The sequence below is a fragment of the Cyrtonyx montezumae genome, unplaced genomic scaffold, assembly GCF_038088225.1.
Source record: "Cyrtonyx montezumae isolate F1298 unplaced genomic scaffold, pur_monq_1.0 scaffold_10, whole genome shotgun sequence".
In the NCBI taxonomy this organism is placed as follows: Eukaryota; Metazoa; Chordata; class Aves; order Galliformes; family Odontophoridae; genus Cyrtonyx; species Cyrtonyx montezumae.
The window spans coordinates 50,663,200-50,679,214 of NW_027071826.1; the positions used below are offsets into that span (position 1 = coordinate 50,663,200).

The 16,015-nt window shown below is 45.4% G+C and overlaps 1 protein-coding gene across 4 annotated transcripts in view; it reads left to right on the forward strand.

The window, feature by feature from the left end:
- TEAD1 (TEA domain transcription factor 1) overlaps positions 1-16,015 on the forward strand; it is a 107,039-nt gene that overhangs the window by 58,567 nt on the left and 32,457 nt on the right. For 3 of the 4 annotated variants that reach the window (XM_065755362.1, XM_065755364.1, XM_065755365.1), the window contains 5 exons: positions 3,896-4,030; positions 4,207-4,253; positions 4,844-4,905; positions 6,782-6,906; positions 15,429-15,602. In XM_065755362.1, the coding sequence (XP_065611434.1) occupies positions 3,896-4,030; positions 4,207-4,253; positions 4,844-4,905; positions 6,782-6,906; positions 15,429-15,602 (543 nt within the window). Of the gene's footprint in view, positions 1-2,737; positions 2,750-3,895; positions 4,031-4,206; positions 4,254-4,843; positions 4,906-6,781; positions 6,907-15,428; positions 15,603-16,015 lie in introns of all 4 variants that reach the window. The other variant, XM_065755363.1, reaches the window with a different exon arrangement.

Here is a 16,015-nt window from a genome sequence, read left to right on the forward strand (position 1 = left end):
GGAACTGTCCAAGGAATACCTTAAGCTCCGGTGGGATTTAGTGATTCGGTGGGAGATTCTCTCCTGCTGCAGCTCCTCATGAACCTCACCACAGTACTCTGCAGCACGCCAGGCCAAACTTTCATTTTATGTACATCATTGTAAGCCTCCCTGACCAGAAGGGATTTATTCCAGCTTTACACAGTGGCACACGCAAGCAAAACCAAGCCCTTCTGTCTTGGACAAGATAGGAAATCCAAGTCTTAACTCTTTGCGGTCATTAAAAATCCCACAACGTTCCTGTTTAGAGTAGGGGTGTTAACCCATTTGTCCTGGCTACATTCCAACCTGGGTAATTACTGTAATCTGTCTGTTTAAATTACCCCTGCCGTTTTAATTGGATATGTTACTTCTCTTGCCGCCTAAACTGTGATGTAATACCATTGTGTGTTATTAATCAGTTACCAAGTTTCATCCCAGAAGCGGCACACTGCAGTGATAGGTGGAAGGAGTCATTCCCTGCTGGCTGCAGGCGCGCTCCACTGCAGTAGAAAAAAAGCCCTGTCTATTTGTTTTTTAAAGTCATAGGCAAGCTAATATTTCAGCTCCAATAAGCAGCTTCAAAATGTGGTTTTTCCATTTCTTTTTGGAGCCTGTGCAGTCTGCCTGTTGATAACGTACTCAGCCCACCACCTGGAGCTCGAAGTGCTCTGTGCTTATAGGTTCATAGGTTCATTAGGTTGGAAAGGACCTACAAGATCATCCAGTCCAACCATCCTCTTATCACCATCCCTACCCACTAAACTACTAAATCAAATCCCTTAGCACCTCATCTAAATGCTTCTTGAACAGCGCTAGGGATGGTGCCTCAACCACCTCCCTAGGCAGGCCATTCAGTGCCTGACCACTCTTGCAGAGAAAAAATGTTTCCTCAGGTCTAATCTAAATCTTCCCCAGCACAACTTGTGGCCATTCCCTCTCGTCCTGTCATTATTTATCAGGGAGAAGAGGCCCACCCCCTCCTCACCACAACCCCCCTTCAGGAAGTGGTAGAGTGCAATAAGGTCTCCTCTGAGCCTCCTCTTCTCCAGACTAAACAATCCCAGCTCCCTCAGCCGCTCCTCATAAGACTTGTGCTCCAGACCCCTCACCAGTTTTGTTGCCCTTCTCTGAACACGCTCCAGGGCCTCAATGTCCTTCTTGTAGTGAGGGGCCCAAAACTGAACACAGTACTCGAGGTGCGGCCGTACCAGAGCTGAGTACAGGGGGATGATCACCTCCCTGCTCCTGCTGGCTACACTATTTCTAATACAGGCCAGGATGCCGTTGGCCTTCTTGGCCACCCGGGCACGCTGCCGGCTCATGTTGAGCCGAGCATCAACCAACACCCCCAGGTCCTTTTCCTCTCTACATTCTTCAAGCCATTCTGCCCAAGCCTATAGCATCGCATGGGGTTATTGTGGCCAAAGTGCAGGACCCGGCAATTGGCCTTATTGGACCTCATCCCATTGAGCTCAGCCCAGCTGTTCAGCCTATCCAGATCCCTCTGTAGGGCCTCCCTACCCTCAGGCAGTTTGACACAAACTCCCAACTTGGTGTCACCTGCAAACTTACTGAGGGTACACTCAATCCCCTCATCTAGGTCATCAGTAAAGATATCAAACAAGATGGGCCCCAAAACTGACCCTTGGGGGACACCACTCGTAACAGGACGCCAGCTGGACTTAACTCCATTAACCACTACCCTCTGGGCACGGCCCTCCAGCCAGTTCTCCACCCAGAGAAGAGTGAACCTGTCCACACCACGGGCTGCCAGTTTCCCCAGGAGAATACTGCTTGTAGAAGTCAGGATAGTGCTTGTAGAATAGTGCTTGTAGAAGTCAGGATCTCTTAGCATTTGGTTTTGATTCTGAATTTGATTTTTCCCATGTTTCAATGCAAGTTACGGTTACTTTTAGATAAAATGGTCTAATGACTGTGCATGGGTTCTTAGACCTACAAAAGATGAAACTTCCCATTGAGGAATGTTGGCCAGGTGCCTTGATGTTCAACAGAGCTGGAAGATGAGTTGCCATGGGGAGGTTTCTAAAATCCATGAAACTCCCCAAGTCGAGCCCTCCTGCAAGGGATGTGTGCTGAGCTGGCACTGCTCTGTTCTGCTTTTTCTCCATCCTCCTGACGTGTAATCCAAGGACTGAAGAGTGGCCACCACCAAAGCAGCAGTTGCTTGAAGGAAGGCATGAAAGAGGTCCCATGCCAGAGCACCCCTCACACTTTCCTGTGTTGGGGTGGGCAGGGCTGGGGTCAGGTGGGATGGCCATGGTTAGAAGGGAAAGCTGCAATTTGGTGAGGCGGCCAAGTTTAGCTAGCACACAGCAACAGGACAGAAGCCACTCTGCAGGTATCACATGAGCTGTGGCATGGCCCTTCTCCAGCCCCACTGCCGCCAGGGGCTCTTCTGCTTTCCCAGCTCAGGGAACCAAGCGCAGCAGTGATCTCCTGCGCCTCAGTCAGCAGCTTGCACGTGAGGAGCAGGTTTAAATTACCCCCAGAGAGTTGCTGGGTTTTTAGTTTTTAGTTTTATTTTTTTTCCTTTTAATGAATCAGTCCCTTGGAGAAAATAGCACGTTTGTTTAAACCTGGAATTTAATGTTGAGCAAAGTGCTCTTCCTTTGTCTCTTACTGTCTTGTTCATATTTTGCTGAAAATCTGCTATTCTACACAAGCATTTTAATAAACTGTTTGTTGTTGTATCCAGGTAACAAGCATGGTAAGTATTCTAACTAAACCAAGTATTATGTACCTTAGCTGTGCTTGGCAGAATTTTTGGCTAGCTTTTCCTGTACTCTCAGCCTGTGCTGTTTCTGAAGGAGCAATTCAAAGGAAGGACTGCTCAGCTATCGTACTACTCCACATAAGCTTTAGGGGGAGCATATGTGCAAAGTCATATACAGTATATAAGAGCATGCATCTCTTGCCAGCATGCTTGCTACTTTGCTTGTGATGTAAAACCTGAAAGCCAACAACATCCTTGCCTAATATTGCTTGTATTCCTTCATTCTAAGTCATGTACCTAAATGTTAGCACGTATTAATACAGTACCTCCAGACAGGGAAACCCCACTGTTCCCGATAGCAGCAGTCTGTTGGTTACCTTCGTTACCTGACCTGAAATTACCCGCTGCATTAAGAGGTGTTCCTTTTCTGTTCAGTGATCATACATGCTCAGCAGCGGCTAGGACTCCAAATTCTAACATAAGTGATCAGTTGTTCTTTTCCTAAACTTGTTCCCATATGCTTGAAAACAGCAGAAATTTTATGGCTGTCTGTTTTCTTTGGGAACACTGTAAACTTCCACCACAACTGGAAGTTTAAATTGTAATTTGGACTTTGGCGATCCAGTTTTTAAAATGCTTGTTGCAAAACAGACTCTGAACCGGGTCTCAACGTGTAAGCACAAAGACAGATCTGTTGTCGTTTACTGTCAGTCACGGTTCTGTGTTCTTGTTTTACAGTGTAATACTAAAGGCAAACTTCTCTTAGATTTAAATGATAGAGCTCACATCTCAGCTATCCCTCTCCAGCAAGCAGAGCCTTAGCAGCAGACTGACTTAAAACCAGCAGAATCTGCCCAAATTAATCAGTGGGCAGCAGTTTGCTCTCCCCAAGCTTCCTGCGTGTTGGCAAAGCAGACTGTGAAAATCCAGGTCTACCATGCATGTCTGAGAGGAGGTTTTGCCTTCAGGTAGTCTTGAGTGTTAGCCTCCGTGCCGTATTTTTTTTTCCTGCATGGTTTGCTATTTTTGCATTTTCTGTGTGGCTTTTTAAGTTTTTAGTTATGTGCTTGTAGCTGCAGTTATTAAACATCATATGTTGTGCCAAATGTTTTAAGACTCCATGTAATTGTCATATTAAAGGATCAGACAGCAAAGGACAAAGCACTCCAGCACATGGCAGCAATGTCATCAGCTCAGATAGTCTCGGCTACTGCTATTCACAACAAGCTGGGCCTGCCAGGAATTCCCCGTCCTACATTTCCTGGGGCACCTGGGGTAAGTTGTTAGCCGAGTCCCAAAAACCCCTGTATTCTCTAACGCTGTTGAGTAGAAATCTAAGGCCGAGTGAGTGGATTAATGCTTTCACTTGTCTTTGCAAAAGGAATCATGCTTGTTCAGAAATATTCAACAGAGAAAACAAATGTGGGTCTGTTTGTTCTTCCTTCTTTCAGTTTTGGCCTGGCATGATTCAAACGGGGCAGCCTGGATCCTCGCAAGAGTAAGTGTGAAAATTTAAGTGTATGCAGTGTGGGGCTGGCTTGCCTGCTTTGTTGCCACGGGGTATTGGTTATGAAATGATTTGCACATTTTTCAAAAAGAAGGATAAGTACTTAAGGGGAAAGGAAGAGACTTGCAGTGATGTGATCTCGTGTTTGAAGAGTTGTAAGGGACTGCATCCCACATGGCTGATGAGGGATGTGACCCCTTATGCCTGCAGTGGCTCTGGAGCAACATCTCCCAACCTTATTTTTCATCTTCTCCCTGCTTCATTTCCTTGAGATCCGTGGGAGTCTTTGTGCTCCAGTACTTTGATGTCCTCTGCATTTATTGGGAGGCAAAGCAATCTGCATCTGCTGGGATGGTTGCAGCAGGCAGGGCAGGAGCATGGACAAGCTCCTCACTTCAGCACATTGGGTGTACATAGTTCTCATGCTTCCTTCTCTTGCTGTTGCCTCTTCATGGTTTTTACATATGCTATGTAAGGGACAAATGTGTTTGTGAGTAAAGATCATTAACTGTGTGTCTGACTGTAACGGAGCTTCCTGTGGATGGAATGGTGTATGATTTTTTTGTAACTATTTATTCCAGTGTAAAGCCATTCGTTCAGCAGGCCTACCCTATACAGCCATCAGTCACAGCTCCCATTTCAGGTAACCTTCATTTCTTGTCTCCTTTGAAAAGGGTTGAATTGTGTCCTGAATGTGATGTATTAACTCCTGGCACAGACAGAGCCACTGCTCCATTCTAATGACCCCAGCAACCAAACCAAACACCAGTCCCTAACAAATACCAGTGTCCTGGTACTTGGTACGAGGGAGAATGAGTGAGTTTGTGATTTTTGTGTTTGATTTTACATTTTAGGTAGGAAGTGCTAATTCATACGTGAGGAGTTGCTGTGATACATGATCTCTAGCCAGTGTTCTGTATTGTAGCAAAATACATTGTAAGAAATGAATAGTAGGATGCGTGTTTGTATTTTAAAAGCTAAATATCACTTCCATATGTAACGGTAATAGGCCTTCATTTATTTTAAATTGAGGCTAAAAACTGTTCAGAAATCATTTGTGTTTAGCCTTAGGTAGAAGTCTGTGTGTCTGACGTTGGTAACTCTCCTCCTGAAGGTTCTGCTCTGCCCAATACCCTTTGTTAGGTGCTTAATGCTTGCTCTGACTTCCATTGCTCCTACTGGTGAAGCCCTTTCCATGGCTACTTCCACGCTCCTTTTCCCAAGTTGGTTTTACACCTAATACCAGCAAAGAGAATTATTTATTTGCAGGTGACAACCAACTTTACGCTTCCCTTGCCAAACTACACCACGCTTCTGACTCTCAGCTGCAGTCTTCTGACTCCTTCATATTTTGTGTTGTGTTTCTAACTTCCTGCTGTACAATACTTGTGACTGTCAGACACTTTGAATCTTCTTTTATCTTCCATGTTTTCTTTCAGAATTGGAATTATTAGTATTTCTAAATCCATCAGAACTCATGCATTTGCTTCATTAGGATTCTTGTTCTCATTTAACCAGTCATTGTAATTCTGTTTCACACAAGCCTCAAATCCTCTTTGTGTAAATTTGAGGGTTGGATCCAGCTCCCAAATTCCCACTAACAGATACAGACACAGACTATCTGTGACCTCTCCCTGGTTCTCAACCCTGTTCAGGTTTATCCTGGTTTTCTAATCTTTCCTGTGTGTCTCACAGGAACAGCTTCTGCCTTCCAGCTGCAGCCTTACTTTTCTTCCCTTACTGTTTTGTTTCCTTCTCATCTAATTTTCTGCGATGAGGAGCAGGAGATAGCATTTATTCGTTCTCTTGAGGTGAATTAGAGATGGTGGCTAACATCCCTTCTTTCTCTAGAGCATGTCATTCCCTCTTTATTATCAATTTAAAATTTTCTTTTTAGAGTATGATTCAGCTCTCTACAGTAATTATTTATTATTATCTATAATATAATGATGCCTAAAAGCTCCAAAAGAAGTCAAGGACCCGATGTGCAAATACATAGTAAGAGACAGTCCCTGCCTTGGAAAGTGTATACACTAAATAGGAGAGAGGGATTGAGAGTGACAGAAGAAATAGGCAGAAGGAGAGGTGATTTACTTGTAACACGTGGCACATTAGGAGCCAGAAATGGAGGCCTGTTCTCCTGACTCCCGAGGCAGTAATACTTTTTCAGAGCCTTGCTCCTTGTTTCCAGGCAAGGGTCAGCTGTAAGTCTATGTGAAGTCCCTGTAAATCTCTAAAATCCAGTATATAATTTAAATAAAAATTCTACAGTGAGTTACAACCTCAAGGAAACAGTAGAGCAGACCTTTTTATTTAAGCTGTTTTTAGCTTGTTGGGTTGGGACCTCTTTTTCTATGTGTTTTTCTGTGTTCTTATTTTCATTTGTTCCAAATTCATTATTTGTTAAAGTGAATATAAATGACCAAGGACCTACCTGGGTGATACCTGCTTATATTTAATTCAGAAAATTTAAACTGAGGAATGATCAACTCTTCATGAAAATGGTTCCTTTGCTTTAGGATTTGAGCCTACGTCAGCTCCAGCTCCGTCGGTCCCTGCATGGCAGGGCCGGTCGATCGGTACGACCAAGCTCAGGCTGGTGGAGTTTTCAGCTTTCCTCGAACAGCAGAGGGATCCCGAATCAGTAAGTGTTGCCCTTGTGTCCACTCAGCTTTGGCTTTTCTCAGTTCCTTCCCACTCGGAGTGTGCTTTCCAGGGCTAAGTGTGGTGGGATACACACCCGATGTTGCTCCGTTCACTACTCAAGGTAATAGTCCTTTCATGGCGATGCCACATTTTCCCTTCTTGCCCTCTCTATTTGCTGAAGAGAGAGGCCTCTCTGAGAGCAGGCACGGTTCGCTGTGCTTCACTGTTAACCTACTTTAGCAGCTGTACCAAATTGCATCATGTTTTTGGCAGTGGTTCAGTACCTAACTGTAAGTTACAATTTAATCTATTTCCTAGCACAAACAAAATCAAGGATTTGGGTAGAAATTATGCATGGCCCTTTACAAATCTGATGCTAGGGTCATCCTCTGGGTGTTTTTGGGATAGTTCTTTTGGATTCAGGCCTTCCAAGTGTACAGCATTCATCTGTATTGCTTTTTTTTTTTGCTTTTTTTTTTTTCCTGAGATTACCTTTCTATCTATGTAATCATTGGGTCCTTCTTGATTTTGTGCCTTAGGATCCAGTCCAAGGTTTTTGTTTGTTTGCTTTGAGAAAGGCTTTGCTTTATAAGTCTTCATGCTGTACCTGCAGGGATAGTTTATAGAGCTGGTTGTAGTATTTTATTTACTTCAGTTAGCCATGAACCTTGATATTAATCATTGCATATTTACCACAGACGTTTGTGAGTAGCCTAGCACAGTTTCTACAGTGTCACAAAAAAATCAAAAGAGCTTCTTTCAGCTCAAACCTGAGAATTTTTTTTTGAGATAATTTCTGAAAAGCAAATACTGTTGTGAATGGGTGATACAGACAGGTCATTCTTGTTCAGATGCCTGCTAAAATACAGTAGCTTGGAGCACAGAGAAGTTATCGCTTGCTCTTTGTAATTAAGTACTGGAAACCATAGCTTTTATGGTCTCTGGCCAGAGGTGTTATCCAGGGAGTGTTTACCCTGCATAATGGAGACCGGAGACATAGCCCAGAAACCTTACAACAGAGGAATGCTCCTGGCAGAGAAACACCCCAATGGAAATATGCCATATCTCAGCTATTCATACGCTAAGTATATGGCAGTGTGCAGGGCTGCTGTGCGTCCCGTTTGGCCAGGCTCAGTTAATGCTGAGGAAGGTGGTGTCAGCCAGCAGGTACCGTTGGCTTGGCTTTTGCTGGGTGGTTTGCTGCTGTGCTGCACAGCTTCTCTGAGACCCCGCTGCTGCCTGGGAGCGAGCAGGGCCCGGCCCATGCTTTTGGGCAGCCCTGTGGGCTGCATGGGGCAGGCTGCAACTGCAGGCACCCTGAATCTCAGTGTCCCTCCGGCTGAGCCACAGCTGGAATGCCTTCTCTGACGGATCCCTGCATTCAGCCAGGCAGGATTTGTATTTCTGATGTATCCAACTTTCTCTTTGGTCAGCCACCTGTGGCTGGGTGTCACACAGCGTGCCCTGCTGATCCCTGCCGCACCCTGGCAGCTCTGCATGAGGACACGCGCGTGTGCCTGGAGCGTGTTGGCAGATGGTGCAGCGTGCAGCATTACTGCACTGCATGTGTGTGAGTGGCAGCTCAGTGTATCCTGAGTTACAGTTCTGCCAGAGCCTGTGGCAGTGCTGCTGAGCTGCACGACGTGCTGTACTGGGAGTGCACTGGGGCTCTGTTTCCCTGCAGGTGTAGGCTGCGGGAAGGCAGCACATAAGGTGTGGGGGCCTGAAACACTGCTAGCTGACATAGTGTCGTAGCTGCTGTGAAGCCTTTTGTGGAGAAAACTTGTGTTCTTTTGAATTCCTGGTCGTGCAGGGAGGCCCACCTGTGCTTGTCCCAGCTTGCAAGCATAACTGCTGCAGAGCACATTTGGTAGATGCAGGAGGGGAAGGAGAGAAGCAGAAACGTGGAAGTACCCAGACTTGTTTTTAAAGACTGAGTATCATGTGCTACAACACTGCAGAAATATGACACAAACACAATTCTGTTGTCTTTCATGTATAAATTCCAGTTTGGACCATTCTCTATCCCTGCTCTCCATGTGCCATAGGAAGCTGAGGGCTGCACAGTGGGCATGCAGCAGATGCTGCCTGTCTGCTCTCCTTGGCTGCTGCTCGCCTTGTACTGCACTCCACCATAATTGTTTAGCTCCAGTTAAGTGTTCTTTTGATCAAATAAATTTCTAACATTTTGTTGGGGGGAAAAAAAAAAGACAATTCCTCCTTCCTTCATCTGAAGATCAGGTCAGAAAGCCTGATAGTGGTGAGGGCAAATAGACCAATTCCTCCTTAAAATGTGACCTGGAACCAGGGTTTGCTGACCCCAGGAGGCCCCTTGCAGCCTGTGTTCCTGTACAGCTATTAAGAGATTCAGGTGTCTGCCCATGCTGACTCCAAACGACTTCAATGGGGCTGTGCATGGACATAAAGGTCCACCCACTGAGAATTCATCATAGGAGTGGGGCATTAAGTATTTCTGGGGTTCTTCCAATGGCAATTGGTGCTTAGAAGTACAAAAGCCCCTCGATGTCAGGCAGTTACGTTAATTCCAGGTGTGCGTTCTGGTGGGTCAGAAATGTGTTCCAGAGAGCCCTGTCACTTGCTGGGGACTGTTGACTTCCTTCCCTTGCTTAGCCACAGAATTGTTCCATTTACAAAAGAAGAAAATAATACAGGGAGGGAACAATAACCATCCCTCACGGTAACTCTGCATGGCGGAGGATCATCTGGAAGGGCATAAGATGGCGGTTGCAAAATCTTGGAATACTGACTCTGCAGCTAAGGATGGGTAAAATTACTCCTCCTCTAACATGAAAATCAATTCAGTTTATAAATGTCAAGCTGTATTTCCTTTTTGTGGCATTTTGTGTGCAATCACAATTCTTCAGTAGTGCTTAGGAGCTGCCCTGATACGTCCAAGCACCCCTGTTCCATTTGAGTACCTCTATTGCTAGCCCTATGTAAGCATACTCTCCACAGTTATCAGCTTCATCTAACCTTGGCTTTCAGGGCAGGCTTTATTTAAGGGAAGCTTTCTGTTTTTACTGTACTGATTCCGTGAAATTTCAGGACAGGTGCCTAAACAGAATATGCCCACCACGTTCCCCCAAAACACAAACTGTATATACAAACAGAGGGCTGATACGCAGATAGATATAGCATTCAGAGACTCCAACGCTGACAGGAATATAATTCCAGTTTCTCTTAAGTTCTTTCACACATACTTCCAAACCAGGAAAATACCGTGTTGCCTCCCAAAATTAAGCCCTTTTTCTTTCTGCTTCTTCAAAGATTCTTACTGCCGCATTCATTTCAGGCAGCTTTGTGTCTTAGGCCTGGAAGGAACACGGCTGCTGGGTCTTTTTGGTATTAACACACCTGTCCAAACCTTCAGGTGGTGGTAGGTCCGAATTTCAAAATGTATTTTGAAAAGTGGTGAAGAAATAAAATATTCTTTATGTTTTCATTCAGGTTTTATTGTTGTTGTAAAGGAGCTTTGCGAGCCCGGAGAGAAATGTTGCCTGAGAAGCAGAAAGTGAAAGCAGTTGCGAGAGGGCCATAAAAGCAGCCCACCCTCATTAGCTAGATGCAGTAAAATTCACCAAAGTTAATCAAACCACCAAAGTGATGAAAAATCAGTGAGGTCTTTTCAAAAGAAACCCTCCATCTTTGAACAATATCCATCATTAGAGGTATTGTTTGTTCTTTCTTTTTTCCCCATAAAGTGTATCAAAAGCAGCTCAGCACTTTGACCGTAAGGAAGTTCTTGGTTAGCATTGTTGTGCTGTGAAAGGAAGAGGAAGCAAAGCCATGCTTGGACAAACGTTGAGGAGGGTAGATTCAGGATTTGGGGTTATTTAAATCTACAATCCGTCCAAGTTTGATAAATGGAAAGGTCATTCCTTGTGCGGTGCTTTGCAGCGCACGTCCATCGCCATAAAATGTTTGTCCTCGTGCGTCATGCAGTTGCTTTTGTGCTCCTTTTTTCCTCCTCCATACGGTGTAGCTGCACCAGCCCTTCTTTGATAAGCCACTATTTGGCAGTTTGTTTTCTTCTGTTGTTGGAATGTGTGGCCCCGTGCCCTGCTTGCTGAGCAGTATCTAAACTCTTCTCCAAAGAGAATTAATAATTTCCTCCATCTGTGTTTCACAGATGCATCAGTGCAGTCATCTCTTGAGATGGAGGGGCGCTCTTGCTGACATCTGACAAACCAAGAAGTTCAGGTGCAAAAGAATGAATGGGCCTCTGATTTTGAGGGTCCACTTTGTTTTGTCATGAGCCTGATTTTACAAATACTTAACGTTATTGAGAGCTTCCTATATTCAGGCATAATTTTCCCATCTGAGCTCTCAGCGCTTGCAGAATTGAGATCGCGGGGTCTCAGATCTGACAAGGCTGAAGGCTGCATCTGCACTGCTGCAGGAAAGCAGATGAGCTGTGAGCACTGTACCTCACCAGCATGTCCCAGCTGCACACTGGGACTCCTGTGGCTGTGTGTGGGAAGTGCTGGGCAGTGGTAATGTGTCAGACTGGGGACTGCGCTGCCTCCCTGGCAGTTCTGCCCTGCTTGGCTCCTACCTCCTCCCTATTTCTGCAACTAGGAAGTTGTCCAAGGACTCCTCTTAGGGCACATTCCTGATTGAACCCTGAGCAGAGACAGGCAGGAGGCTGATGGGTGTAGGTCCTCGGAGAATGGGAGAGGCTGTGCATTGTGTCATAACACAAGCACAGGATGGTCGTGAAAGCATTAAAATCCCTAACAACAGGAGTTGGTGAGGTCTCCGGTTATAGTTTTGAGAGCGTTATAAATATAAGTCCCAGTCTGCTTCAGTGGAGGACAGCAGCAGTGGCAATGAAATATCCGCTTACCAGTGTTTTGGTAGAAATAAGAATTGTTGGCAGAGCGAGTGACTTCCTTACATCAGCAGGAAATTAAAGAGCGTCAGATGTACAAGATAGAGCAAGGCAGCAGCACTGCGCTGGGCAGGCTGCAGGTGACAGCAGCGCGTTGACTGCTTTCTAATCAGTCTGCACTGCCTGGCCCCCTCCTTTAGTCCCACAGGCCGCAGGGTCTGAGACGGGCGGACTAGGAGCCCTGCACAGGGCTCGGTGCTTGCGCACTGCTGGTGTCTCTGGTTTCAGCCCCAGCAAGCGAGCTGCTGCCGTTAGGCTGTGTCCTGCTCGACCACCCACAGAACCTGTGTTTCACAGACAGGGATGGCTGTTGGCTTGGTGTGTAAGTGCAGAACTGGGGAGGAGATGTTACAGACACATGCGCTGGCGGATAGAAGTGTAGGTGATTTGTTTTTGTTCTTCTCCAGCTTAAATGCACGCATCCTCTGCCATTGGCAATTTGTCTCGGTTCTTTTAAATTCCTAAGTGGATTATAATTTTTCTCGTGGTATTATTTGACAACAGTCATATTTCATGGCTTTACTGCATACTTTGGATAGTTGGAATTTTTTAAGGAAGGGAGCTCAGTAAGAGGCGGCCATCTCCAGGGCATGTTGTGTAATGCAGACACTAAAAGACCAAGTAGCTGCAAACATTCTTTGTGCATTTTTACAGTTTTTATCCCTGGAAAACACAGGGTCTGACCTATTGTGGTTGACAGCAGCTGAAGTGCATTGTTGCCTCAGTGCTGGATGCAAACCCTTCAGGTGCTGTGGCATGAGCAAATTTCTTGACATCAGATGTACTTCTGTGACTGGAGTACTCAGTGGATTCTGATGATAATGAGGATGGTTTTAGGCTTTCCAGACATAACGGGCTCAAAAATGTAGGCATGCAGCTTAGCTTTTTTCTTCTGTTTACACACAAATTCCCACTGTGAAGTATGTATGAAGACTACAGGGATCATTTCAGTACCCGTTTGCCCTGCTCCTAATACAGTATCATTCATTTGTAGAAATGTGCCACATTTAATTAGGTTAATAATGTTACATTATACAGTATAAGAATTGCAGCAACAGAAGGAGAAAATAATCACACATTGCAATGTCAAAATAAACATTTCCTTCCTAGGAATGTTGTCGGGTGATGTCATACCATCTGTCCCACTGTACCCACTCAGAAATGTTGCTGCAGCAGCATCTGGTACTTTGGTGAGCTCAGCAGACAACTGTGGTAGCTTTACAGCTGCCTTCAGCTCTGCTTTTGTATTTAAACAGCATAAAGACTTCTCGATGTGCTGTGTGATCCTATACAGGTTTTCTTTTACTGAAGCTTAGATGCTGAGCAAGTTTTACCATGCCAGCCCTATTTCTGAAGGAGGGAGAGCAGAGGTGCTCATCCCCAGGGAGAACCCTCCAAGTCAGGTTAAGAGTTTGACAGGGGGGAGAGAGTGTTTTGGCTTTGTTTCTCATGGAATGCTGAAATGCTCACCTCCCCCAGGGAAGCACTTGCCCTTGGTCAAGCTGAGCATCCCTTTGCCTGCATTTTGCTCCCACTAGCCTGGAAGAGCAACAGGAGCATGCTTCTGGAGCCCTCCTGTGGCTTCCTGCCAGCTCCCAGGTACGAGGCACACCGTGGCATTTTGCTTTCGTGTCCCATACAAAATTTTTGATCAAAGTTTTTCAGTAGGGTGCAAGATACCCAAAAAACATCTAGCCTGACTTCCTGTTGTTCTGCCAGTGCTGCCAGCTAAACGTGTGTCAAAAAATGGAAATAGTAGCCATAATTCTTTCTCATGTTAGTTTGCATTCTTTTTGTTTTGTTTTGTTTGTTTTTTTCCAAGCAAAAATGCTTCCTGAGTTCACTTTGTCCACTACCAAGTAAGGTAAAATGCATCCTCTGACTGCAGACTCTGCTGTGATAACTTCTCGTGTTTACCAACCAGGCCGGTGATTTTCTGGGTCCTTGTGTGATCAGCTTGTAGGCCAGGCCAGGGCACGCTGCCTCTTGCATGCTCACGTTTAGCTCCCATCCACACGTTTATTTCTCTGCCATATGTGCTTTTATGGTAGAAACAGCTTCTCCAGATCAGCTCTGTCCCTTTGGGTCACGCCAGGCAAGTTCTCTGTGCGCAAGTGAAACTGGGATGGCATTATTTTGAAAGAAGCCTGCAAGGAAAATCTGTGCAAGTGGTGTTCATGTGTTTGATGCACTCAGCTTGAGACTTGCATGTGTATACACCTTTCCATGCTGTTAAACTTTTTTTCTTTAACAAAATGGACCACTTGACCTTGTAAAAAGCATAGACTTTACCTCATATTTGGCCACAAACAGGGCTGTGTGTTCCCTGATGCTGAATTAAGAACTGTGCTAGAAGGTTTTCAAATAGATCACAGTTTCCTAAGTACTGAAATGTTGCTAGTCGGTTTCCTTGTCCCCAGAGTCTGGGACATCTGCTAGGGAAGGCCCTGCTCACACTGAAGGAAGGCTGTGAGAGGATGTCCAATTAATTTAGATTTGTCACTTCAATTTGTTCAATCAGCAGGTATGTTGTAAACAAAATAGCTTAAATGAGATCTGCTTTGGTGTTTAAATATTTTATTTGTGCTTACCAGTTGGGAATTGCCCTTATATACAGCATCTGTCGGATATGACAGGGTTTTCTAGTGTTCATTGATAGTGTATCAGTTTTCCTTTAATTGAGTTAGAAAAATGCTTTGTGACCTGCATGGTTAAAAAACACAACATTTAATCACACTGCTGTGCAGCTTCTTCGGTCTGCTTGTGCAATGCTGGCAGCCCCTAAAAGACCGCATTGGACTGAGTGGGAGCTGTCCTGTGCTTCCCTGGCCTGAGGAGTTCCCCCAGCCAGGGAAGGGGCTGCAGAGGTGAGCAATGAGGTGCAGCAAGGTGAGATTAAGAAATGGGGAAATGGAAGCAGAAAGCATTTTGGCACAGAGAGAAGTCACTGATAACTCACTCTCTTGGGATGTGGTGAGGGGTATCTTCTTTTAGTACATAGATCAAAACACTGGAGGGCTTGTCTGCTCGTACAGTAGCAGCAACACCTTCTTGTGATTGTCAACCTGGGGTTTAAAGAAACTCCCTTTTGTCTTTTGTATTTAAGCGCTGTTAGTGTGTGATGTAGGTGGAGGTTTGCTGTTGTTTTTTTTTAACAGACTTAACAAGAAGTGTGTAGGTGCATTCAGGCTGTGGGACACCAGCAGAAATGTAGGCATGGAGGACACGAAAAAGCATGGCTCGAAGCAGCAGAAAGAGGCTTTCCTCCGGAGCATATTCATCTGATTCTGTTCTGCAATGGGCTCTTTATCACCTTGTTGCCATTCAGTCTTACAGTGTAAATGTCTCCCTTGAAGATGACCATGTTTGGTGGGATGCCGCAGGGCCGTGGGGTTTTGAAGTTGACCATTGCTCACAAGGGGCTATTTCACAATCGCTGAAGTTTTTCATGGAGATCATACTGCAGAAAATCACAGCCCCAGGAGTATTGTGCGAGTCATTTAATTCATCAGAACACACTTCCCTCTTCAGGAACGCACGCAGACCTGTGGCTTAATAAACCTCTGTTCTTTTTGTACAGCACTGATTTTCCTGTTTCTTTCTTGCAGTACAATAAACACCTCTTCGTACACATTGGACACGCAAACCATTCTTACAGCGACCCGTTGCTTGAATCGGTGGACATTCGTCAGATTTATGACAAATTCCCTGAAAAGAAGGGCGGTCTAAAAGAGCTGTTTGGGAAGGGGCCCCAGAACGCTTTCTTCCTCGTAAAATTCTGGGTGAGTAAGACATGGCTTTGAGAACCTCTCTTGGCGGTGTGGCGTGTGTCTAGTGCTTAGCTTTGGGGTGCTTGTGGAAATGTCTTTTCTCGCATGGAAGCATATATGAGCTGTGTATCCTTGTGGTGGAGTGCTGTCCCAGAGCCACTGTTGCTGTTGCTGGCAGCTCCACAAGTCTGTGTTGCAGATGACATGCAGGGGCAGATGCGTGCCTCAGCTGCTCTCTGCACAGCTGCTGAGCACGAGCAAACAGGTAATGGAGCACTTGTTTGTAAATGGGGAACTGCCATCTAGTGGTCTGAGAACGACCAGGGAAGCAATGAAATACAGGCTGCTTTTACTGTTCCTAGTGTAGAGCTCTTGTCAAATGCACGTAGTACAAGTTTCAGCCTGCACTTTGCAAATAGGAACAC